This window comes from Lepidochelys olivacea, assembly GCF_965140295.1.
Source record: "Lepidochelys olivacea isolate rLepOli2 genome assembly, chromosome: 1".
Classification (NCBI taxonomy): Eukaryota; Metazoa; Chordata; order Testudines; family Cheloniidae; genus Lepidochelys; species Lepidochelys olivacea.
Genome location: NC_140411.1, coordinates 300,138,452 through 300,166,301, shown reverse-complemented (window position 1 = coordinate 300,166,301; position 27,850 = coordinate 300,138,452). Strand labels below are relative to the sequence as shown.

General features: G+C 40.1%; 1 protein-coding gene across 3 annotated transcripts in view; it reads left to right on the top strand.

Moving 5' to 3' along the window:
* Positions 1–27,850, top strand: part of CNTN1 (contactin 1) — a 438,772-nt gene that overhangs the window by 327,889 nt on the left and 83,033 nt on the right. For all 3 annotated transcript variants that reach the window (XM_084625045.1, XM_084625046.1, XM_084625047.1), the window contains 3 exons: positions 17,530–17,650; positions 24,002–24,160; positions 25,454–25,603. In XM_084625045.1, the coding sequence (XP_084481171.1) occupies positions 17,530–17,650; positions 24,002–24,160; positions 25,454–25,603 (430 nt within the window). The remainder of the gene's footprint in view (positions 1–17,529; positions 17,651–24,001; positions 24,161–25,453; positions 25,604–27,850) is intronic.

The window sequence follows — 27,850 nt, the reverse complement described above, 5'->3', positions numbered from 1 at the left end:
CCATACAAGTTTTTGCCTAGAATATTGTATATGAAATGCCCATCATCAGTTTGATTCTTCATTTTATATCCAAGTGTAATTAATTACTTATAACAGAAATATATATTCCTGCCATTTCATCTGTTTATTTCATTTGTTACATTCATGCTTTTTATGCTGCTTTTATGCGTGCTTGTACCTGAGAGTTTTTGCTCTTTACCTAGCTTTGCTGGATCCATATTGCAGTTCTTCTTCCAGCCACCAGGTGGCAGCTTTGCATAAGATTTCCAGTTCAATAGTAATTGGGGCTTTAAACAGCCTCTAACCAAATCTACTTTGTGGAACTGGTAGAATCACATTTTGCCATGCAACTTTTCATAAACATAAAAGGATAAATATTCCATTAGTAACATTACAATTGTTATATGGACCGCAATTTCCTGTAGCTTAAGGAGCTACATAGATCTTTCAAATAATAGAGCTATTAATGTATGGTGAGAATGCAAATCAAAATGCTGAAACCTAATAGCATCCTTCAGTTGCTGATATAATGCTACTATTGTTGTCATAAACACATAATGACATGATAAAATGTATGTAAATAGCTGAATAAATCTTTTGTCTTGAGCTGGAAGCTTTGGTAGTGCCATCAGTTGCTGAAGACAGAACTAATTTGCATTTCATTAGCTCTACAGCTCGTTTTTCAGAAGAAAACTTGTCACCGTTGTTTTCATCTCACATGACGAATTATGACATTGCTCTCTAAAATGAAACAATATGTATTTAAATGTTAGTGCATGTTCTTTTCAAATAGTTTCTACATTAACAGTTCACTTTCAGGGTTCTCCTAAACTGAACATTGTTCAACTTTGTGTTTGTTTGCCTAGTTATTTGATTGTGTAGTTCAACACTACCATATTCTTTCAATATCCTAAAGAAATAACTATGGAAATTTAGCACTTCAAGCTCTCTCAGTGCCTCTGATGATTCAACATTTAGTTTCTGAATTGTTTTTTACCATGTATATTTAAAGACTGAAGAGTTTACTGTTGTTAGACTTAAAAAAATTAATATCCACTATCTAGAGAAATATTAAAATATTTTTATTAGCAAAAGTATTCTTAAATAGCTACCCATGCTGAAAATAAAGGGATATATTCTCCCTGTGATATGCTTATGGAATATGCATTCATATTAATATAGAATATACAAAGCAAAGGACAGCTCTACCTCATATAACTGAGTAGTATCAACTCAAAAAGTTCACTTACCAGAGCTCTCCTCCTACACAGAGGAGAAAACGGACCCCATAATCTCATTTGGTGCAGTAAGAATTTGATACATCCTCAAAGAAAGTCCACATTTAGACTGTGTTCTCTATTTTTGACCTCTGAGGATTGGAGCACCTCTCGGAACATGTCCTCTTTGCTCCACCTTGATTGCTTCCTTATCTGGTGGAGGCACTTCTCCAGTGTGCAGAGGGTTCCCCTGAAGGCCACATCTCCACAAGCACAAGAAACAGAAGCATGATTGTTAGTTCACACACAGCATCGAATCATTACAGTAAAATACACCTCTTTTAACATATGAATCACTTTCTCACTGTCCCGTGGCAAGCACGCATTTCGGCAAACACCTTGAACATGGTGAGTTCGGCCTGGGTGCATTCAAGATGGGGCGAAGGTGTAGGTATTTTTTTAGGGGGATCAACTAGGGACAATATTGTAAATTCTGCCACCATTTTCCACAGGAGGGGTTATCAAAGTTAATATCTCACCCCTAAGGGTAAGCAAGGATGCAAAGGTGCGTATCCTGCATGTGTACAGTTTCAGACCTGGGCCCTATACTGCTTGCCTCTGTGCTGCTTTGGTCCCTACACAGGTGATTGATGCAGGAAAGTTTCCTATAATGGGGGAAGGAACAAAGCAGCTCTGCCAAGGAACCTTCGGCAGAGGATGGGCGAGTACCTCTAGGTTTCCTAGAGATCTCTCTGGAGGATTCCCATCAAATCTCGGTGTGCATTAACACACTGTTACGCCACACTGCTTAGCTGCACTGGGGAATGTGGAGCACATGCAAACACAGCGAGTCTTGTACATTTCTATCCATTCACCCACTTCTAGAATATACAGGGCAAAGGACAGCTCTACCTCATATAACTCAGCAGTATCAGCTCAAAAAGATCACTTACCAGAGCTCTCCTCCTACATCATGCACACCATAGACGGACTGCTGTGACTGACTAGACCACTTCAGAATGGAAAAGAGGTCCTGAGTTGCCGCGTCACCGGACAACCCTGCCATGTGCTTCACATCATCCTCCAACTCAACCTCCTCATCTACGACTTTTGTCCTCAGATTTGAGTCCACTCTGTATCTACAGGACTCTTAGACGTGGACGTGGGGTAACCACTAAGGATGGCGTCCAGCTCCTTATAGAAACAGGAGGTTTTCGGTGGAGCCAGAGCAACTGTTTGTCTTGCCTTCTGGTACGCCTGCCTCAGCTCCTTTATCTTCGCATGGCACTGCTGCATGTCCCATTCATAGCCCTTATTCATCAAGCCACAAGAAGTCCGACTTAGGTATTGACGTTCCTACGGCTAGAGCAGAGCTGGGACTGCACAGCCTCCTCTCCCCACAGACCCAGCAGATCCAATAACTCATGTATGTTCCAAGCAGGAGAGTGTTTGCTGTGTGGAGCTGCCATGATCAGCTGGGAAAATGCGATGTGAGCTCTCCATGCCGAGCAAACAGGAAGTGGAATTTCAAAAATTCCTGGGCCTTTACAGGGAACAGGGCAGAGGCCTGTGTACCTGGCTGCAGGGCAGCGGAGCTCGAACTGCTGACCAGAGTGGTCAGGATGGGCATTGTGGGACACGTCCTGGAGGCCATTTACAGTGACATAACCAAGCGCGGGGTCTATGCTGACACTTTGTCAATGTAACTTTGCACAAAAAGCTCTACACCTCTCGTGGAGGTGACTTTATTTTGTCAGCAAAGCAGGAGAGTTTTGTCAGAAGGAGGAGCATGGCAGTGTGTACACCTCCACTGTTTTATCGACTAAACCTGACTTTTGTGGACAACATTGGGAATGTTTAGACAAGGCCTTAGATGATAGAGGATCTGATATTTTTCTCACCTGTTTTTCTTTAATAAAACCTAAACTAGAGTGCTACAGATAAATTCATAAACTTGTAGAGATGATCTGGCAGATCAGTTTCATTCAGAAGAATTAAAATGTGGAATATATGTTTGGATTTAAATGAGCTAAAGAGTTCTGAGCCATTTTTAAGGGAGAGAGGACTGAAAGACATAATGACGTAGGAAGTGGAGTTTGAGATAAACTTAGAAAATTGGATTGTTGGGGGTATATCATCTTTTTACTGCCCTGCACATATCTAACATTACCACTGGGATTTCCAAAAGAGACTAAGGGTCTCAGCTCCCATTCACCCTTTGTAAATTCCAGCCACTATCTGTAAGTTGTATTTCATTATGAGATCCATACCTCCTTTTAGACCAAAATTTACTCTGTCCCTCAACATCTTGGTGATTTCTTAACTGTTACTGAAATTTATTTAAGTAAGAAATGCTGAATCTAGAAACTGAAGCTATTGAAAATTACAGGCATAATTTAATAAAGAAACAAATCCCACATAAATTTAAACTTCCTTTTCTGCTGTAGATATTTTTGCGATCTTCATTGTGTCTTTTTATACCTTGTCTGTCAGCTGTCCCATCTGGCTGAGAATGTCCTTCAGTCTACAGAGTCATCACAAGTATGCACAGCCCCAGGGGCCATGGCTGTTGCTGTCTTGTTTTTTTAAGTCAACTCTGGCCTCCTGCCATTAGGGGTTGCTTTGATTAGTGGAAGTCTAGCTGGTGACTGCCCCCCTCTCTCTGCCTCAGTTACTCCTTTGTGATTCCTCTGGCTCTGAATGCAGAGCAGAGGTGAAGCAGGTAGTGGAGGGGAGGGGAGCACTTAGCAAACACCTCCTACCTGCTTAGCAAAGTAGGTGAGTGTGAGAGGGACTGGTGGTGTACGTCTGCCTTCCCCTGGGACCTTGGGGCCAAGAGGAGAGCGAATGCGTTAGGGAAAGTATATAGAGTACCTAGTGAGAGAGACATCAGATATGTATATCCCTTGGAGTTATGGACCACATGGGCAGGAAGGATGGTCCAGTGGCTAGTGTAGAACATGGGATACCATATCTGGGTTCAATTCCCTGCTCTGCCATGTACTTCCTCTATGACCTTGGGCAAGTCACTTACCCTCTCTGTGCCTCAGTTCCACATCTGTAAAGTGGGGATAGTAATACTTCCCTACCTCAGAGGTGTTTTGAGGATAAATATGATCAAGATTGTGAAGCACTTTAAGATCTACTGGTGAAAAGTATGTATAAGAAATATTATTTATTAAAGAGGTCAGATGGATTTGCCACCTGCCTACTGAAGACAGCAGAGAGGCTAGCACACTCTGGGGCCTCCTGTCAAGAAGACAACTTGAGGACATGGGAATTCTGTTCGGGATATAGGTTGTGTGGGAACTAGAACAGAGGCTCAGGGTGTTGCATGGGGTCTCCGTTACTTTAGGTAAGGTCTCAACATTTGCGTACTTAGCTGAATGCTGAACGTTGGAGGTTCTCCTACCACTATTTGTAGTGTTACTGTATCCAAAAGGTGGGTTTATCATGGTGGTTTTGAGCCCAAGAAAATTATTATTTGTATTAAAAATCTAAAATTCACCAGATGCACATACCACACCTTGGCTGCTGGTGATTTAGCATCCACCAGGCCACCTGTTAATTTGGAGAATTGCCCTGAGTTGGGCAGGGAAATCAATTATTGGCTACTGGTTGCATGCTTTGAAGGGCAGTCCCCTACATTTGAGTTTTGGCAACTTGCAAGCTGTGTAATGCTTTGTGACCGCTTCCTGTGAAAGCTCAGTGTCCCATGGAGTCTCACATTTGCCTATAAAGTATTTCAGTATGGAGGTTGCTAAATTGGATTCATCAGAGGTGTATAAAGAATTTGCCGCTACTTGGTTTAAAATTTTTGAAGAAGAAATGTATCCTTGTAAGTGGTCTCATCAGAGGAACATATGGTGGTCATTTGTAATGGTTTCTTCTGAGAGAGTCTGCCAATAGCCGCTTTGGGACCTCTGTTGTCTCTTTTTTTTTTTTTTAACTTAAACACATAAGAAGTGGAAGCTTCAAAAGAGGCATTGTATTCCCATCCTCAGAAGGAAAGATTCAAAGATGGCAGCCACTAATTGGACTAAATAGAGGTGTTATTAATAGTGTTTTTAAACCTTTTTTCGTGTTTAATAATGCTTATTGAATATTATAAGCCCGTGTTGAACTCAGGTTGCAGGACTTTTCCGTTCATGTGGAAAAGTTATATTGTAGTGTGCAGTATTTGTGTGTGAGTGTTTTTCAGCCCTTCTTTCCTCAGGCAGCATGTCTGGTCCTTGTGGCAAATATAGCCTTCATCCAATATAGTGGCTCTAATCTCAGTCTCTTCAGGGATAGGGCCACCTTAAAGGACATAAAGTTCCTGATTTGATCCATCTTGTCTCCTGAAAAGCTAGCAAATCATTCTGTCAATCCTCTCTTAACATCTGACAGCTAATTACCTTGCCAGAAATTGCAGTTTATTCCTCCTCCATATATCAGCCTCTATGCACCTTAGCTTATGCAAAAGGTTTTATAGAATTTTATTTTTAACAGATTTCTTTAACTAACTCCATCCACCCCCATATCTCAAATGCACAAGCATAGATCTTCTATGCTAGAATTGGAAGTGAAATTTTGCTAGGGAATTCCCCTGCCTGATAGAGAATTCCAGCCAATGTTTTTCAGACGTGGTGTATTTGATCATCTTTCACGTTAATTATCTTTACTTTGCCGTTTTCTCAAAAACATTTTTTCATGCAAATATTAATTAGTTCACCCAAGCCCTCTCCACAATCTGAAAGCACATGAAGTTTCTCAGTCTTCTAGGGCCATATATGGAATACTTAGTGGATATGCAATGCTATCCCCTTCTTCTGTATCTGTCCTCTGTGTTTCCTTTATTATTTCTCCTGCCAAGTCTTCTTCGAGGTGGACAAAGGTAGAATGTGTGCTCCTGAGAGCTATATGTGAAAATCCCAACTGAGTCCTACTGCGTGCTACATATATGTAATGTAAGGGCTGTACTGTACTAGGAGGAAAGAGGTAATATGCAACAAGAAAAAAATGCCTAATGGTCTATGTGAAATTAGTTGGTGGTTTAAGTTCACAAGTTTCTAGTAAATAAATATCCACATCACAAAAAACTACTCTAGCCATTGCCACTTGTCTCCTGGCAAGCTCAGCTGACAGGTCAAGAACTAAATGAACTGGTCCCTTTAGAAGGAAGTCACATTGGCAGAGTAGTATGAGGAAGCCTGCATTGCTGTTGGTTGTGATGTACCTGTTTCATAAAATAATGATAATAATACCTAACGCTTATATGATACTTTTCATCCATAATTCTCAAAGCAGGAGACAGGAGACATAATACCTCCTTTACAGAGGAGGTATTATGCCCTTTATACAGACTGGGATATGGAGGCACAGAGAGGTGAGAGGTGACTTGCTTAGGGTCACAACAGGCCAGTGGAAGAGAAAGGAATAGAACCCAAGTCTCTTGAGTCTCAATCCAGTGTTCTATCAGTCATTAGTTTCTAAATACAAAGAGTAAGAAGTAGGTCATGGACAGATGGAGCCAGCATATGGGAAAAAGTGAAATTTGTTCTTACAGATTTCTTTGTAAACCACGCAGTGTAACTTGGACTGTAAAATTGTTATTAGATGAGTATTGTATGGTATCTGCTCATTTGTGTAATTTAGATTGATTTGCAAACAGCAGTGGCTCCTTGGGAGGACATGGTAGACAATGTCTTTTTGTGCAGCTATCCATTTCTCATATAACATTGCATTAAATAGACACGCAATGTTATTTTATAATTGTCTACTTATTCAGATCACAAACTATGTTGCACCAAAAAAGACGTGGGGGAAAGTATTTTGCATTTTTAAAGTTTTGAATTACTTTCTCTATATACCACTTTGCAGAGTACAGCAGGGTTCATTAGACTGCTCTGCTGAGGTATGTCTAAGGTTTCCACTGAGCAAAAACATTGGAAGTTTGCGGAGTTTTAAAATGGAGGGAATGGAAAATTTATACAGAGAACCTAGTTTATGAAGCAGGAAGAAAGAAGTGGGATGCATGGATTGGAATGAGAACCAGAGGTACAGCAAGCATGTTCAGATCCATATTGAACTGTCTGCAGAAGGAAGCTGTTAAATAGTTTAAGGGAGCAGACAGTGGCTGATTAAGGCATGGTCAGGCAGATCAACTGATCCACATCCCTTATTCTAAAGGATTCCTGAGACTCTGTAAAGGTGACTTCCAATAAATGTTTGTCATCAGTCCTTTCTCCCCCCCTTCCACCCCTCCCCCCACACACACACATACAGGTGAGTTTGGAGTCATTTGTTTCTCTCCGGGCTGTGTCAAATTTTGAGGAAAACCTGGAATTTTTTAAGAACATAACACTAGGGGAGCAGGCCTGGGTTGAGAGGAATGGAGTCAATGGTTAAGAGCAAGCAGCAGAAGGAAAGCAGAGATATGGTGGTGAGGGTGAGATAAACAAGCTATTAGCTAAAACAGGAGGCACTGAAGGCATATTAATCTGCAGTGCTATTTTCAAAACAATAAAACTTTGTCTATTCAGTGGAAGCTAGAAACATGGCAACTGCTGCTCTAGGGAAAAAACAATTTCCTGAAAAAACAGCTCACTGTATCTTTGTAATCAATGTGTTTGTGAGATTTTGAGGACTGCTAGAATCCATGTGTCATACCTGTTTTGGCAAGCATGGGCTCAGAAAAGCATATGTCCTTAACTCCACTCAGAAATCTAGTTAGTAGTTTAGTTTATATCCTCCACCCACAGGCTACTAGGAACATGAGCCTTTTGCAAAAGCATATTCAGCTTCTGACCTATTTTCTTTCTTGAAAATGAAGTAGTGGGAGACCTTATCGCAATGACACCAGTACAAAACACAGTTTCCCAGATGTCTTCTGGCACCAGAAGCAGTGGAATGTATGAAGGGGGAAGAATAATATATTTGTTGGAAATATTTCTTAGTCCACATATCAAGGGTAGAATTAGCACCATATTTCCTTCTCATATAAATACAGGGCCTTTGAAGGATGAGGTCCTTCTGTGTACGCCCTGTTATTAGACTGCTGATTTTTAGTTACCCCTAAATCACATGCCAGATATCTCTTACAAACCAGAATGAGCCAAATTCGTCTGCTAATGAGACCCAGACAATGAGATTGCACTGGTGTAAATCTGAGTAGATTTTGTCCCTGTGTCTTTTGGGAACAAGGAATCAGAAAAGTGATTGTAATCACAGTTTACACTGTCAGGTCAAGTAGCCACAACTGTCGAAGTGTCTGTGCTGTTTGTATTTATTATAGTGCAAATGCATATCTTTTGCCATTCCTCATCACCCTTTGCTGGGACAAGGACATTCAGAGAAACTGATTTTCCTTTAATATTTTTGTCCACAATGAAAGGATTTACAGATCTTTTAGGCTATTGCAAAGAGAGGAGACAGCAAGGTCTGGCTAAACTGACTCCTCTTTTTCTGAATTACCTGTTATCTTGTATATTCAGGGTACCTCTTCAGAACCTCTGAAACTCACATGCCTAATTTTGGGGACCCAAATTTGCAAACTTTGCCCACTGCTTCTGATTTACTATACTCTTTGGATTTTTATAGTTCCTCCAAATTATCTTTGTTAGTGCCAAGTGGCATGTCAGCTGCATCAAGGGATGAAGTCTTTTCCTGTGATCTGATGTTCCTTCAGGGATGAATCCTTTCTTCAGTCAGATGACCAGAGGTACTGAGAAGGATTTGCATTCACCTTTGGGCACACTCTGACAGCAGTCAAAAGGTTAACAAAGTGGGAAAGGTCTTTAGAGCATTACATCCAAGAAAGAGTGTACATCATACAGAGATATTTTTTGCCTTTGGCATGATTTTGTAGTCTAAAAGCATAAGTAGAGGGCTCATATGATGAAAGTCTTTTGCTTTAAAGTTGGCAAATATTTGGGTGGTGAACCGCATACACACTCTGGAACATCCCTGAGTACTGCTATCACAATTTCCAGGCTGTGATTCAGCTCTCTCTGTATTGACGGAGGCAGTTTGTAACCCAGCCAAGTTGAGGTTTTGAGTGAAAACATACAAAGCATTCATATCTAATTTGTGGACAGAATCTGCTGACGTCCATGTTCTTTATTTGCTTTGTAAGCTTTCCTTTTACCACTGAGAACCTAGGCTCCTATTGAGGTATGGAAAGCTTTATCACCAACTGCAAAAAGCTTGGTTCAGGAGAGCTTCGGCGAGAGAAAGAGAGAGATCAAGTGTATGCATTTTTTTTATTTTGTGGGTAGATAACATTTTTATCTCCACATTGTTTAGCGTTTCAGCACTAAGCCATTTGCCACAACATATAAGAGAAATTTCCAGAAGTTTATTACTGTGGGTCAGTAGATATAACATTACTTAAAATGTTTAATGATATAATTATAAACTTAAATATATTAGAATTAATGTATACAATTAGGAAAAATTTTAAATGTATTAAATGGAAGGAGCAATATGATTAGATCATGTGAATTCTGAGCTATGCAATTGAAACCAAACCTGTGTGGTTTGGAACAAGTTTTGCTTATATGTATTTGCAAAACAGGTGATGCTCAGAGATTCATGGTCTACATGATTCCTCCCAGGATATGTTAAAAGTTAATAAAGTTCAGGCTAAGCATTTAGGTTTTCTAGAGGGCTTTTTGTTTGTTTGTTTGTTTTTTAATGTAGGGAACTGGAAACTCCAAGTGTTTCCTCCATTGTTTCATCAGGAGGGTTGGGCAGTTGCCCTCTCTCACTTCCACAGAACAATGGTATTCATCCGTTCACCCCCTTGGGCAACACAGGTCAGGCATGACAGGGAAAGAGGAGTTGATGTCTGGAACCAGTCAGTATTAATTTATGCAGTAATCTCCATATACTTTGGGGAAACACTACTCTGGAGAGCCCTGTAGAGTGATCACCATGAAGCACTCATGGAAGAGCTTCCATGGGAAAAGGAAATAGTATGCCACAAAACTGGCACCAATCTGGATTCACCTGTCATGTGTATTGTCCACCCACACTGGCAGAAGGGATAATCAAGCCTGTAATGTTAGTGAATTGAAAAGTGCTTATAGGTATTAATGTAATAACAATTAAAAGCAATAATGGTGCTAATTATATTTAGACTATGGATGGTAGGAAAACAAGAATTAATATACTGGAACAGACCAATAGTCCATCTAGTCTCTGTGACTATGGCCATTGCCAGTGCTTCAGAGGAGAAATCAATATTGCACATGGCATGCGAATTTACTACATTATGACCTGGAGTTTCTTCTTCACACTAGATGCCAGTAAAGTATAGAACTAACTTCATGTTTTATTCTTTTCCATATGTGTGTAATCCTCCTTTATACCCAATTAACTGGTTACCTTAGTAATGTCCTTAAAGAGAGAGTTCCTATGTTGCACTCAGAAAAAAGTTACTTTTTAATTTTTGTTGTATATTAATTTCATTCACTGGCTTGTTTGTTCTTTTATCACAGGAGGTTCCCAATAAGACAGCTCTCTACTTTTCTTTTGTATACCAGTATTCTGTTCTGATTCCTCTTACACTTCTTTCCAAATTGCTATAAATTTCTCCTTTATCATTGTGATCTCCAAGTATGGCTATTCTCAATTGACATTCTTGTTTCAGAGTATTTACAAAACGTTTACATTTTATTTTTTTGTTTTCCTGTTTTCAGTCAAGAGACATAAACCTGGACCTTGTAAGTGTCCATTACATCCACTTTGGTGTTAACTACTTATCTAGCTTTAAGACCATATGGAATCCCATACAATTTTTGTTTGCAATAAAGGTTTATACCTTTCCCAAACCTTTTGATGAGAAAAAAAATCAAAGATAACCATTACTTCTAAATGTAATTCTACTAAAATTGGTTTTTACATTTTTTTTATTTTGAATGCTACCACTATGCTTCTGACTGTGAAGTTTCATGATTGCAAGGAGCTATTTCAGTGTTTGTTTTCCATAGGAAAATGCCGTTTCTGAACAATCTGGAGTGAGTTAGGAGAGTTAAATGTTAATCATTCCAATGTGGTATGATATCAATCCAGCTGTTAATCTTTTGTAACATTTTACCTTGCATGAAAGAACTTTAGATATATTTTGAAAGGATGATTAGGGTTTTTATGAAAATATTTTAAAGACTAACACGTGTGTAATGCTGTGATTTACTTCAGTAATCCTTTTCTAAATAAGCTAAGGATACATTTGCAAACTAGCATCTGCGAATAAGTGAGTTATTTTTAAACATTGTGTACATGTATTATTTAACAAAATATTACACATAATTGTATTTGTATGTATATATTTAGGGAGGTCCATGTTTTGCAGGTGCAACTCCTGTTGGATTTTGTACTGGTGTAACAAAGAGCAGTATTTTACCCACAATGTGTGTATATATGAAATTATTATAGCTGCTACGGATAACAATGCATATAGTTTAGGTTTATTATGCTTCCCACTATAAAACCCTGTTGTGACCAGTTGGTCATAATTTTGCCAAATTTAACCAGATGGGCTGAAATGCCAAGTGTCTACCCCAGGTTGAATTTTTTTGGAAAGTTTCAGCAAAAATGCTTTAGCCATTACTGAGAACCAGGTTAAGGGGGAAATACCTTGTTTTGCCCATGTTAAAAAAAAAATTGTAGCTGTTAGGTTGTGAAACTCTGTGACCTCCATGCTTTGGAGCAGGGACTTGAAAATTGGCAGGGGGGTTGTCTCTGTGGCAGGGATGTACCCTTTGCTGTTCATGTGAACAAGTCCCAAATTAGGGAAAGTTATTAGCCTTTGATTATTACCCAAAATTAGTGAACACATTTTATATTCACTTCTCTGTGCTTCAATTTCCCCTCATTAAAATGGGGATAATACTACCACCTCACCTGACAAGTGTATTTTGAAAACAAATTCATTCATGTTTGTGAAGTACTCAGATACTATAATGAGGAAAACTAATAATCCTTTCTTTAGAGCAGGATTTGAATAATATTCAGTAAATAAGGCTTGGCCCACACATTGAACAAGCAAGATATAACAAAATATAGAACAGCTTCTCATTCAGTGAGTACTGTCCATCCTCTGCATTGAATGAGGCAGAGGTACTGTGGACAAAATAGAATGTGATCATGGAATTAAAAAGTGTATTCTAATATGCACAAATGGGGTAAATTAAGGTTAAACAGTCAGTCTTAATTATGGCTTTTCCTAATTTTTGAGTGCTTGATTTTGACCTCATTATTCTTTTAATGTATTTTTAAATGCACAAAATGAGTACATGGACTCTGTTTATTCTACACCCCCATTAATAGGTCATGGAGTCCTGGAGAATTTTTCAGAATACATTATGTTTTACTCATGAAGTCAGTAGGAGTTTTACCTTTTTTTTGTCCAACACCCATTGAACATAGTAATACATTTAATAATAGTCACTTTGAAAAAGAAGTAGATTCCATGAAAGAGCAGTATCCACTACTTAATTCATAATAATGAGTCAGACCACAATGAAATAATGAAATAAAATTCTTAAGGGAACTAAAAGAGTAGGATTTTGTGCCAGAGTCAGAAATGCTTGTGTACCGGGGTGTCCTGATTCAGGAGCTAACTCAGCACCCTATCACTCAACACCCCACCAGGTTATATTAATTGAAAGACAGGCGGTTGGAAGAGAAGCCGAGTTAGCTGCTTGGAGATACAACTTAAGGTCTAATTGGATGGAAGTATCCCCAGCGGCTAGGACTATATAGCCAGAAAGGAAGGAAGAGCTACAGGAGAGTAAGAAGCCTGAAGGAAGGGAGAAGTAGGCAGAACTAGTGGCTACTACTAGTGTACTTTTCCCCAGAAGAAAGTGGGGAAGCAGGCTATGGATTGTAAAAATAAAAAAATATAACAAAACATGGTGGTGGTTGAGAGGAGCTGGAGTAGCTGTGGTCTGAGATTAAGGCTGCAAAGGACTATCAGGGCCTGAGCCTGCTTAAGAGGTTGTTTCTACAGTGCTGTGTTTAGTGGATAATGTTGCATGAAACATTCTGTCATTCACATAACTTATGTATGTGAACCTCAGTAAAACTCGCACTTCCTACAAAATGTTATTGCAAGCTCTCACTGCAGATTAATATATTTATGCCATTTACATTTATAGCTATTGCCCTTTAAATTAAATTTTGTTTAGAATTACTACGTTTATCCTGTGGAGTCAGAAGGCAACTTTCCATGCTAACATCTGGATTTGCTATCTTATAATTATACTGTCCTCACATAAGCTGAGATGTTACACTATCAGTTAAATAATCTATTAACATACAAATGTAAAATTAACACTTTTCAGTGAAAAAGCTAGTCTATGGTGCATTAATATGAAACATGAAAATCAGCTCAAAAGTTGTGACAAAAAAACATTCACTCAGCAGCCCCGTTTTCAACTTTCATTTTAGGCAGAAAGAAAGCAGAAGCAGTTTGTTCTAGGCTGACTTTGTGTTGCACAGACTAAATGCTTGCATGGACAGATTCAAAGGAGTAAGACTTCCAGAACATTGTCTGGACGAATTTTAGTTCTAGTCTTTTCTCCAGAAACCTACTTGATTCCAGCTTAAAGTAAGTGGGAGTTGCACTGAGAAAACGATAGGCTATGCAGCACAGTGAAAAGATAGTGTATGTGTGGTTTTCAGATTGTGGGAGGATGGGTGTGAGCCTGATTGTCATAGCAGATCCCTTACTAGATGGCCAGGGAGAGCTGTTGGCAGGTTTTACAGTTTGGTCCATTTACTCCTCTTGTTTTGTCTGGAATTGTGAGGAAAGCTGCAGGCTACTCCAGAGAGAGCAAAGGTAGTTATACAGGATGAGGGAGGAGGGAATGTACATACATTTCATTTTTCCCCCTGAGGCAGATGACAAGAAAAATGTTTAAAACAAAAAGTTATTGTTCATTTTGTTTGCTCTTATGCATGTGATGCAAATAAATAATTGCCCTGTTCAGTAGCTACATATTTGAAGTGATGAGGGCTTAAAATACCAAACGTTATATACTTTAATTAAATTCTATAGAATTGTTTCTGAGACTGAAAACAATGCATAGATATAAAATGATATAGATAATTAAAATCAACTACTGAACGTTTTATGCCATTTGCGTATTTACAGTATAATGTACCCATAATCACCATTAGGTATACAACGTGGTTTACACTATTTATTCTTTATAGATGTGTGTTGCTTATACACTGAATGACTGTTACTTGTATACAGGTTCTATTGTATGTTGGTAGGAAACAATAGAGTGACCAGACATCCCGTTTTTAAAGGGACAGTCCTGTGTTTAAGCCCTCCTGTAGGTGTCCCAACTTTTTCTTAAAAATGGGCAAATTGTCCGATATTTTCTGTCTCCCCCACATCAGTATTGGTGGGTCCTGCTGCTGGCCAGATCCCTGCTTGCCAGCCGTCCTCCCACCAGTGGTGAGTGGGGGGGTCCAGTGGTAAACTATGGGGGTGGATGTGCAAGGCTGGTGGTGGGGCGAAGATGTAGTGCATGGGGCTGGCTGCTCCTTCTGCTGGTCTGTCAGTGCAGCCCGCACTGCATACTGGCTCTCGGCCAGCAGTGCCCTGCCCCTTTCCTCCCGTCCCATTTCCGGCTGGCGCTGGCTGTGCGCTGCGAGCTGCAGTGGCTGGTGCGTGTGGGCAGGTGCCAGGCAGCAGCCAGTTATGTGTCCCCTCTGTTGCCCATCCATCAGACCTTTATGTGCTCCCCTCTCACTGTCCTCTCCCTGCTTTGCCCCTTCACCTCCCCAGTCCTGCTGCTCCTCCATATCCCCCCCAGCAGGACACATCCTGCTCCCAGCGCTGTGCAGAGCACCAGCCCCTGTTCAGAGCACTCGGCTCACTAGCAGCCTGGCCGGCAGGCTCCTTCCTTCCCCCACTGCCTCTGACTGGGCCGGCGCCCTGGGAAAGCCTGAGACCCTCTGGCTCAGTTGCTGGCCAGGAGGAGCCAAGTCCTGCATGTGCCAAAGCCCCAGGGTCAGGGGGGTAGAAGAAGAGATGAGCTCTGCAAAGACCCACACCCAACCTCCTGCGACTGGAAGCAGCTTCTGTCCCTTCCCTCCCGCACAGTGCTGAAAGGCTGCTGCTGGCCACATTTTGGTGTGAAGCCTGGCAGAAATCTGGGGAGGGGCTTGTGACTCTGCATTTCCCCCCACATGTGTTGCCTTGGGAAGACGCAGCACCAGGTACCAGGAGATGCAGGTCCATCCTGAAGGCACAGCCATGCTTACAGAGCGCTGGGCAGGGAGGGTCCAGTCAGTTGGTCAGTCACCCCCACCCCAAGTAAGAGAGGGATATGGGAGTGTGTGTGTAACCTCTCCCCATGTGTGGGGGGCGGGGGGTAGGAGTGCGTGTGTGTCACCCCTCCCCGTGTGAAACCTAAAGCCTTAAAGATAAGAAGATCAATAAAAAGAATCCAGCTACACAGTATTTCTTTTTAACAGGGGCTCAGTCAACTTGACGTTAATTTGAACGTTTGTACTGCATACTTCTGATTGATTGCCATTGACCTCGCTTGAATACGAGTAATTTTACCAGGTGTCCCATATTCAGCATAGGAAAATATGGTCACCCTAGGGAACAATGATTTTTGGTCAGTCCCTTTACAGCTGATGACTACAATAACCACTTTCCCACCAATACCACTTTCCCACCCGCGTCTCCACCTTCTTCACTCTGTTCTCATGTGCCACGTTTCAGGCACCCATCCTCTCATCTCTTGGGTCAGGGACTGACTTTCTGGGCATGTCTACACTGCAGCTGGGAGAGGGCCTCCCGGCTTGGGGAGACAGAAGTGCATTAGCTGTGCTCAAGCTAGTGCTCTAAAAATAGCACGGTGGATGCTCTGGCCTGGGCTAGCCGCCTGAGTACATAGCTCATCCAAGCTCAGGTGACAAGCTTGAGTTGCTGACTGTGTCGCAACGTCCTCACTGCTGTTTTTAACACGCTAGCTTGAACGGAGCATGTCTGTCAGCCTGCGCTGAGAGGCTCGCTCCCTGCAGCAATGTAGACAGTTGTGTTTCTATAGTGCTTAGTGTAAAGGGGCTGGGACCTCTAGGCGCTTCTGCAATACCAATTGTACCTAATAATAAGATTAAATTTCTCTGTGAACTCTACTAGTGTTAATCCACCATCCAAAGAAGTTTTGTGGTTAATTATTATTGGTAAGATGTTTTAAAACATTGCACTGATGTGTTACAAATCCATCTGCTGGTTGGCAGTGCTTTGTATGTCTGAATCTCTATTGTCTATTTAGATTGAAGTTCCTTGAGGCAGGAATTCACAGGTTTAAAATTAACCATGTGCGTATGTGCTTCGCTGAATTGGTGAAGGAGTTCTCAGCACCTTACAGAATGGAACCTTGAGTTTGTCTACAGATGATTCCTTGGGGAAGGCAGAGTTTTGCCCATCATGGAAGGAGCTATGGTTTCACCTTTAGAATCCTATAGATTCCATGTAATTCACTTGTAATAAAACCATCTGCATAGAGGTCTTGTGCTTCTCAGCTGCCAGTTGCACCTCTTGCCACAGCTGCTCCCAGGACTCCCTTTAAAGGGATGATGGGTGTTCCCCAGTATGGAGGGTTTCCATGTAAAGGTGATACAGCCTGAAGTTGAAGATCTTTATCCAAATGTGATGCTATTGGGAAGACAGCGTAGCTTCTAGGTCTTGAACAGGCTTGTCCTCTCCTTGTGGCAGCCTCCGGAGGCAGAAGATAGTGCCAGGGAGGCAGCTGATCCATACATTGATTTCTGGGGCCGGATGTGGGCCAATATATGGAGCAGATCTTTACTGACATGGATATAGATTGTGGTGTTATCCATTGTTGGGTTTTTACTATTTCTATGCTTAATTCCACAATAATTTAAGTGATATTGGGAAAAAACTTAAAAGTGAATCATGCAAAATTCTAGGCTAAAACTATTGTAAACCAGTGTTTTCATGTGGCAGTGTACATGCACATGGTACATGTGTACAAAGTGCAATACCGGCTAGTGAAAAAGACTTTTTAGTTTCAGAACATTTGGATTTTCAGCTCTATTAAAAAGCAACAGCTTTTCAAGAAATACTGAGTACTTTCCACTGCTACAATATAAATAAATCAAGCATTTATTTGAGGGAGGTAGTCCTCTCCTTTCCGTACTGAAAGTGAGTACTTGTTAGTCATGAGTGACAATCACTGTATATCAAATGACAGAGTGTGTGTGTGTATTACAAATTTATAAGAAAATTATTAATCTAATTTATTAATCTAAATTATATAATTTTCTTAAACAGATAAAGGCCAATGGTGAACTGCTTATTAAAAACGTACAGCTGCAGCATGCTGGAAGATACACATGCACAGCACAGACAATTGTTGACAACTCCTCAGCTTCAGCTGACCTTGTTGTAAGAGGTAAGATTTTTCAAGCTAAAATAATTTGACATTTTGCTACCTCTCATGTAGGTTAGCAGACTGGTATGAATTGTTTTTTTCTTCATTAAAACCATTTTATTTCTCATCAAGAATTGATGGAGATTAAAGTTAGGAGGAAATTAATATTTGAACACCTTACAATCTGCTCATGATTGTGATTCTAGAAGGTATTTAAATGTGTGTGTACTGTTAGTGTATCCAGTGTGCTTCTAATGCATTTCCTGTATAAGTATAAAGATTAATTATCATGTTTTTTTCCTGATATAATATTTTCAAGACACTTTAATTTGGTTTTTATAACAAAACTTCTCAAAACAGAGTGAGGAAATGGTGTCATTCCTGTTTTGTCTACTAAAAGAAATTTTGAAACAGCCATTCATAGTGCTTCACTGAATTGTATATTGTGCATGAAACGAAACATTACAGTAAAAGTACTGCTGATGTTTAAATGATTGAAACAAAGAAATTTGGAGTGAAGGCTATCACTCCATCATTAACTCATCCCTCTGTCCCTAAGTATTGCCGTGGTCTCAGAACAGTGTGCTTGCTCGTATGGTAGGTATCTTACAAGATCTGTTACAATGCATAGGTTCAACAGGGTGAGTTAATCTGGTTTTTCTGGCCTTCACATGCAACTTTTCTGCAGACAGCAACAGCATGCTGTGAAGTGCTGATGCTCTGGAATGTCGGTATTTCAAAAATGACATACCTGATGCATGGGGCAGCATAGGTAGTATATTTTGCCCCACTTACCAGGTATGTTAGACAGCAGTATGGTAGCTAAAGGACAGTTTATACCTTGATTCTGAATTTCCTTCATTTTTAGGGTCTGTTAAGTTTTAACATTGTTGTAACCTTTTTTATTTAATTTCCTTTGGTTAATAACAGCAAATGAAAAGTTTCTACTGACATTGTAATAGTAGAGTCAGAGCCATCCCTTGGGTACGGTGAATCGGGGTGATCACCCAGGCCCCATGCTTTGAGGGGCCCAACGGGTGGGGAAATGTGGCGGGAGGTGGGTGGGTGAGCTGGGTAAGGAGGCCAGCAGAGGCAGGTGGGGGGGCAAGGAGGAGCCCTCCCTACCAGAACCTCCCCCTCCCTCTCAGCGCCTACTGCAGATCAGATATTTCGCAGCATCAGGAGGTGCTGGGGAGGAGGGGAGAGGAGTGAGGGTGCAACGGGCTCGGGGGAGGGGGTAGAACTGGGCGGGGAAGAGGCAGGGTGGGGCCTTAGGGGAAGGAGTGGAGTGGGGCAGGGCCTGGCAGAGCCACAGGGAGCACCCCCCAGCAGATTAGAAACTCGGCACCTATGTCCCAGGCCCTGCACTCCCCTTAGGGACGGCCCTGAGTAGCGTAGATATAATTTCAATTGGATGAATAATCTGACATTACAGAAGACTCCTTTGGAAGGAAAGGGATAGTCCATTTATATGGCTTAATATTACGATAATAGTAGGCAACACTTTCTTTTTAAATAAGGGAATATCCTGTTGGATATATGTCTCCTTCAAACCCAGTATGTAGGGAGTAGAATTATTACCGTTCACATAGTGAAACACTATGAAAGACCCTGCCACCAGTGTTGCACTCGGTGTACAGGTTCTACAGGATTGCGAGAGTCCACGTGGGGCTAAGATCCCCTCCCCCATTGATATCAGTGGGACTCTGGGAGTGCTCAACACTGAGCCATGTCCGGCCAATGTGACGAAAGTGGCATTGTCACTACAATGTCAGTGGAGAAGCGTGACAATAAAACGGTTCACAGATCAGTGGTAATACAGAGGCAGGTGAAATAGAATATGTCTCATAGGTGAAGTATTAGAATAAAAGCCACTGTACATACAGTCTCCTCTAAATGTTTTCCCTGTCCTACAAACAATACATCCATTTATCTGGATTAATGTTACATCCCTTCTGACATCACAGTTAGGATAATGGAACTGCTGAGGTGATGAGGAGATATGGTGATGTCAATAGGGGTTTTACAGTGTTCTGAAGACCATACCATTGAATCAGTTCTCTGAATGGTTTAACACTGAATCGCACAGGTGAGAAAGGCACCCCATAAAAGATACCAAAGAAGAGGGCCTTGGGGCAGATGCATCTTCTCCCAGCCCCACTGATTGAAAGAGTTCCATAAAAACAAATGGAACCACTGTAGAACAATCCTGTCCAGCTCCGTCTGTGCAGCTGGGCTAGCAGAACATTGTGATCACTCATGTCAAAAGCAAATGATAGATCTAGCAGTACTAGTAAGGAGAGTTGTTTGGCATCAGTCTTCACAAACAGGGCCATCTCTGTGCCATGCCACAGTCAGAAACTAGAAACTCTGAACTTACTCAGCTGATGACCTTTTCAGTCACCTTCTCTTGGAAAGGTTCAAGAGTTGGTAATAATTAGGTATGTCTTTGATATCAAGAGATGACTTTTAACAAAAGTTGAAGATTGGCTATCTAGCGCTGTGCTCTCCCTAAGGGATCCATTCATCCAAATGTGTTAGCAATTTACCCTTGGCTTTTATAAGTGACAGACAGGGATCCAGACCAGAGATCATAGACCTGAGCCCGAAGGATCCTGCATATGTTTTAGATTGAGATACCAGATCTAACCAGGATAGCAAAAATATATGTCCTTTCCAGCTTCACTTCTGCTTTCCAGGTGTAAGAGAAACTGGGTATAACATGAATAAATTATTTTGGTGACTATGTTGTTCTATTTCTCACAGCATACAACTGATGACTGTTTCATGATAACCTATACTGTTCACTTCCCTAAACATTTTGGCCCAATGAAAATGAATCTTTGCCAAATCAAAAGTAGAACTAAAGTTTGTTCCCCCAAGTTGAACTATAAACCATGGAGAATGTCAAAAAGAAGAAATAGTTGCCAAATAATGCAGTTTAATTTCAATAGCTAAAGAGAGACACAAATGAGGTTTTGTTTTTAATTGTATATTAAGTTTTCAATGTATATAGGAAAAAGAGCAGTATTCAGTTCAGTGTAGGGATTGGAAAATTTGCCTGGCATTACACTGGAGATGTTTGATGGTTACTGTTAGGTTATTTTGTTCAGGCTTACTGCTGTAGTATTCATTTAGGGCCAGATTTACACAGGTATTTAAGCACCTCAAGATACAGATAGGCACCGAATGAGATTTACAAAGGCACCTCATTCTATAAATGAGAAATATTGTCTTTCAAGGAAATTATTATTTTAGTTATAAGGTGTAAACTTTCAAAGCCAACAACATATAGTAATTATAAAATAGAGGACAAATACAATTTTTAAAAAATAAAATAACTTACGTAAGCAGTTTTAGGATGGGAAAAAAGTGCTACAAAACAAAATATTCTGTCCAGATTTCGTTTAAAGGACCCTATATTTATGAAACCATTGCTGACTCAGTTTAAAACGAAACAATTACTGTACTTAAAATATTTTTAGATTGCTATTTTAAGCTCTGTATTAAAGAAAGCTGTGGAACAGGAAGAATTCTTAGAAAAATGCTGTTGTCTCAACCGTTACATAAAAAAAAATATTTTAAGGTGTCTATCAAGCAGTGGAAAAATTAAGTTCAAGTCAATGAGACTTTATAAGCATGAGAAGATGTATGAATGTTGCTAAAGTGTAAGAAAAAGGCTGACCTCTTAGGCATCTGTCATAGGTGGGTACAGTCCACCCAGAATGGGGCTACACACTGTTTCGGGGCTTTTGATATCAGCACATCAAAGATTGTAAGGCACTCAGACGTTCCGGAAATGGAACCACAAAAGTACCATATATAGATCCCCTGTGTCTATTTGTCACTGCTAGAATGAAATCCTGGCCCTGCTGAAGTAAATGGGACTGCAGTGGGGCCAGTATGTCACCCCTGATTTGGTGACAGGTTGCTATGTAGCATGATGTGATTCCATCTCTGTCATTTCTTCCCTTTCTCCCAAAGTCAGGCAGACACAGGGTTTTTTTTCTGCAGCACTTTATGATGAAGTATCTTTTATGATTCCTGATCATTTAAGGAAATATCTTTTTTCACATTTCCTTGTGTTTGAGATGCAGGAGTAGAAAGTCTCCCTGTCTCAGTCTCTCCTTTGTCACACTCTTGGCTACACAGTCACTCATCTGTAGGTTTAGACTTTGCCTTGAGCCTTCCAATTTCCACCTTATGATCACTGTTTCTGAATTTGGGGAGACTCTGCAGGCATAATATTTCTGTGCTATGATTTGTATCGGTTTAGCTTGTTGCTAGTTTTAATTTTTTCTTCCCAATGACTCTATATTGTTATTTTATGTTCTGGCCTAGCTTTCTGAGTACTTTTCAGATTGGGGTAGTGTTGTTTGCTCCGCAGGTCGGGGTGGAAGTTTTTGAGACCAGGGAGCAATGATATATAGGAGCGGATTGTGTTTTCATATCGGACAAGTTCTAAATACTCTTGTACTTTGCAGAAGAGTGAGTGTTTGCTTCTTTGGCGGAGAGGTCACTCAATATTCTTTGGTGTATGTTGGTTAGCAGAGGGAAATGACCCAGATCTGGTCTGCAGCTGTTGTTGCTGGAGTTCCTGTGCACATGGAGTATTTGTTTATAGAACTTCAAAAGTAGAGTTTCTGTTGGGGTTTTAACCCAGTCAGGCTAATCAATTGCTAAGGATGGACCCCAGATTTCACTTCCTTACAGAAATTGGATCATGCTGGTGAAAAAAAATTTAGCTATAATTTTCCTGGGGGGTGGCATCTCTCGTGCAGTACCTTAATGGCACAGAATACCCACAATTCCTTGGTAGCCAGTCTGAAGCTCTCTGCTGCATTTATTATGTATAACTTAGTGTGATGCCGACAGACCCTGGTCGTCAGCAGGTCAGATCAAACCTGGGGCCTTTGGAGCTTAGCGCGTGAGCCTCTACAACATAAGCTAAAAGCCAACTGGCTGTTAACTAAGGCTGTAGAGCAGATGCATTTTTTTTTCCTCTCTCGCTTTCTCTCTAAGTGGTTTCGGTGCCGCTAGATGGGACTGGGGTTTGGTTAGGGTATTCTTCTGAAATATCTTGATTTTTATTTTGTCCAGGTTTATCTGTAGGTCCCATGTCTTGTAGTAGCTTTGTAGTAGATGTCCATTCTCTGGAGATCTTCTTCCATAGTTGATAGTATGATGAAGTCGTCATCTTACAGCAGGCATTTTATTTCTGAGTGATTAGTGGGAGGTTAGATTCAGGTCTGTAATATCATAAGTTATTTCTGCTTCTTTGTTAAAATTGGTCGATAATTGGTTTATTTATGAGATTTCTCTTGTTTTCAAATCAAAATAAATTATAAAGAAGCTATCACTGCATTTGCTTGGAGCCTGGTAGTTTCCAGGTCTGCACAGTAAAGAGAGACAAGTCCCCTTATTCTTCTGAAGATACCATGTGACATTTGCTGTAATCTCCTGAAAGATTGTTGGAGTAATTAATTGAATCATAGATGAGATTTGGCAAGCTGTTAATCATGGAAAGGGAATCAGCAAGTCTCATTTTAGAGGTTGTAATGCATTGTCTCTGCTTTTCTTACTTCACTAATTTTTTCTTGTAATTTGATCCTAATGTCCAAAGCAAATGCAAGCAGGATAAAATAAGTTGTGTGAAACAACCTGCAAGCAAAATTCGCATGCATGTGCCAAAGCTGATGATCACAGCGCTATCGGGCAAGGAGTTTATTTTTAGCATGGACTTCTGACTTTCATGGTGTCTTTTACAGATCAAGATTCCTACACACACACACACACACTCTGCATCACTGTCCTCTGTTTAACTTTCTAGTCTAGACTGCTAAGAGTCCTAGTCACCTGTGGTTTTTGACCTGTATGTTCCAGGCAGCCATGTAGTTCTCTTCTTGGAGTTGAGTAAGGCATGGCACAACACATGTATCTTATGATGCTTGAATTTTATGAAGCAATTGTGAGAGTAAAGGAGTGCTTCCATAATAACAGTAAGTACTCTGAAAATGTGGGCTTGGAAAAAAAATTGCTGTTCACTTTAGCAAATATTATCATGTCCTCAGTTCATGAGTCTGTTGTTTTGGGATAAGACCATCCAAGTTTTAGGTGGACTTTAGAAAGGATTAGCTATCATTAATAGCTATAACTTTTAGTATCTTTTAGATGCAAATGCAGAAATCATCTGAATCATTTTATGAAGATTATAAACACGTGATTATATTGCCCATTCTTCAAACAGTTCTTAAGGGAATGTGAGAATAGAAATCTTATATAACGTTTAAATAGATTGTTAGACATTAGTTAGGAAACCCTTTATTTTTAAAAGTATTATTTAATCTGTAAATTGCCAAATGTGCTTTTTAGGTCCTCCAGGTCCCCCTGGGGGGTTGAGAATAGAAGATATTAAAGACACTTCCGTGACACTTACTTGGAGTCGTGGAACAGACAATCATAGCCCTATTTCAAAGTACACTATCCAGTCAAAGACTTTTCTTTCTGAGGAATGGAAAGATGCCAAAACAGGTAAGGGTAGTATTAGAACTAATAAAATCAATAGATTAACTTTTGACTCATCTTACATGTGCTTAATTTTATACATTCCTTACTGGACGACTAACAATATGTGAAGTTGAATACATAAGCCTTTCCGGGATCATGGCCTTATTCTTTAGAAAATATTTTATGTCAAAATACATTTCTTCAGCAAAACTGCTTATCTTAAACACTTCTAAATTCTGGGAATTAATATGAGCCAATCACATGCAGAGATTCTGCCCACCAAGTAAGTAGTGCAGATTCTCAACCATGAAAATATTTCTTTCCCACTCAGCACATTTAATTTTTGAATAATTTATTCTGGGTCTATAGAATAAACGTTTCATTCCTTTTGTTATGCCTAATCACACTCCTTTAATCAAATGGAATGTCTAAAATCTTTTTCTTGCGAGTTAGGTCATCACAAATTAATCTTTTGCCTGTCAAATATAATAGAATTTTAATAGTTCAGTTATAACTTTTCATCTAAGTTATGCTTTGATACCACAGTGATAGATGCCTTAGAAACATACCCAGCTTTATTGACCCCTAAATCCCATTAAGATCACTGGGAGTGTGAGCATTGCAGGACCAGGCCTATTCTAGAATGTATAGTAATATTCGTTGTTATATATTATTTTAACAATTAATATTAGTATATATGCCTTACCTTGCCATTCCCCTTCCCACCACACCCATCCCACAAACTCATTCAACATTGACTCCCCTCCCAGCTAGGACCTTTCAAATCCCTCAGCTTCCTCCAAACCAAGGTGCTAACTTCTAATCAAACTCTATGTACCATTCCTGGATAGTTGACGGATCTTTCCATCTATGCCTGGCTAGCCCGTTGGCACTTACTTAACTTCGTATTTAACTTTCAGAACTGTGAGTGAAATTCCAGGATTATGAGCTTCAAAAGCATTTGATTGTTACATGAAATATAGTTGCATTCCAGCTTTCTCAGTGCATTATTCCATAGGAGAAATGTCCAGATGTCTCAAGGTCCGGTGTGCAATTATTGAGACTGCCTCCACCACTCATCCACTTGCAATTGCAATTTGTGATCTTGTAAAGGTTTATCCCAGATAATCTCATAGATTCCAACTCCTCATTCTCTGCCAGAACTGCTTGTACAAAAGAGAGATCCTGTTTTATAATGTAGTGTTCGTCTAGGTGGCTGATTACAAACAGAGAGGAGGGAGAAACCACAGAAACTCAGATTATTCTTTCAGCTGACTGCAAAATGTTCCTTTCTAAGCAGTCTCTTGTTTCATTTAGATCCTCCAAACATTGAAGGAAATATGGAGACCGCAAAGGTGATTGATTTAATCCCATGGATGGAATATGAATTCCGGATAACAGCAATGAATACTTTGGGGATAGGAGAACCTAGTATGCCATCACAAAGAATTAGAACAGAAGGAGCTGGTACGTAGACACAAATTGTTGAGATATCTTTAAATGCTTAAATGTTCTTTTTATTTTTCTACATTTTCATTAATTTTGGTAGAAGCAGAGTGCAAAAAAGCATTTAAGTCCAAATAGAATGGTGTAACTAGTCATAATTGACTGTAGTAAATAATTATCAGATATCCTAGTGCCAACTGCAAAGTAGGCAACAAAATGAGCAGTCTTGACACCAAATGATACATTTACACTGTCTTTAATGACTGCTGTTTTTTACTAGCTCGCTGCCGTGGCTAGCTATGATCCCAAAGTCTGGAGAAGATTTTATGGTCTTTCACTCGCATCAGACTAACAAATCTCTTGCTTTGGGAGCTTAGACCATTTAATGGTATCTGTATGTTTTAAAGACACACTTCCTACAATAAGTTTATCCACAGACACATGTCCAGTTACTGGGCTAATCTCATCACGTACACTATAGAGCTGGCCAATCCGGCTCGGCCCGGTATTCCTGTTGGCTCTTTTAGTGCTCTCAGACTGGTCTATTCCTGTTGTTTCCAGCCTGTTGCTTCTCTTCCCGTTTATGGCAGACTTCTTGTCCTTCAGACTACAACCAGTGATGGACCCTCTGAAACTGGTGTGACTACTTGTTCCAGCAGCACTGCTTATAAACCAAACCATCCCTCCTGTCTGAGCTGCCGGCCCAAGGTTTTATGCCCCTACTCCTGGGTCAGCCTAATATCAGTTACAGAAAGAAGGGTAGGATTTCAGACTACTGGAATATTGACTTTCAACCCACAGCTAACATGAATCACTGGGCCCCTTTGGTCTGATTACCCAGTTCTTCTTGGTCCGGTAATAATTTCAGAAATAGAGAATGAGAGGATAAAACTCATTTCCAATTGTTACTGGTGGTTAGAGGGAAATTCTTGACAAGAAAGGAGGCCCTATCGCAGTACATTAGCTGTTGTCCAGTAGTAGTGAGAAATTACCCAAACAGACTTGTGTTATAGCTCTGACACTTGTATCCTCAGTTCTCCAAGAAACACAGACGTCATATAGAATGACTTATTCTTTTATTCATGTAAAAATATTAAATTAAATTAACAAAGAAGAGAAAAACAGCATGAAATTGCATTCATTGGGGATGTTTTCTTCTCCCGCCTTTCAGAGATCCTCTGCCGTATGTTTTAAATTAGTTAATTATTGTTTTTGTGCAGGAAGAATATATATATTTTTTTAAATCAGCAAATGTTCATTTGTTTCTTAGCTTGCTGTATTCTCATCACAAGACATGCCAGGATGTGTGTTTTACTGGATAATGCCACTTCCCTGTGATTGAAGGTTTGGTCTTGTGCCTTCTAATGCTGTGTCAAAGGCATGACATTATCCAACACAACACATGCCCCAGTCTGTCTAATTGCTTAATGTTAAGATCTCGGAGCACAGTTAAGCATATCCTGTAGGCTGGGACAGGTACATCATAAAATGAATTCTCCCAAATGAGGAATTAGTTGCTGAATATATCATTCAAGATAATATATTCTGTTTTGACTGTCTGAAGGAGATAACAGCAGTGCTTTTAGAGCTAATGTGTCACTGCAAAAAGGTCTATATCCAGCAAGACTTCCATATCACTTTATCCACCTTAACAAACACTAGCTCCAGTTTGCAGCCCTGTTCTTTATCATTTTTAGAAGGCTGCTGTCCCATTACTTGAAGTTGAAATATATATTTGGAAAATAGATTAAATGTTTGTTCACTGCAAATTTTGCTAAGAATAACCAAAAGCAGAATCATCTTTAGTCTTTTAAAAATTAGATTGTTAGGGAGTAAGGAAGCATTGATTCGTCAGGTTAGTGGAGACAGGAAAGAAAAATCCACAAAACTGTAAAACCAAAGTGAACGGAAATTACTTCTAATAAACTTAGCTATTAGTGTCATATGTTTCCTTACTCCACAGCTGCATTTGGACAAGAGCCTAGGGATCTGAAAAATAAATGTGCACTTGCTTCTTGGAGTGCTGGCATACCATTAATATTTCTCTGCTGTTCTGAAGGGAGGGTGGAAACAACCCTCACATGTAGAGGGATTGTGATACTTAATGTACATCAATAGCCTTGTGCTGGGTTCATGAAACTTCTTTCAGTCTCCTCCCCAATTTAAAGAATGACATGCCCTCCCCTTTTGCATCAGGCCTTTAATATCTTTGGAAGATTCAGCTGGTTGTCTCGCTGCCTATGCAGAATGGAGGACAACTAGGAGCAG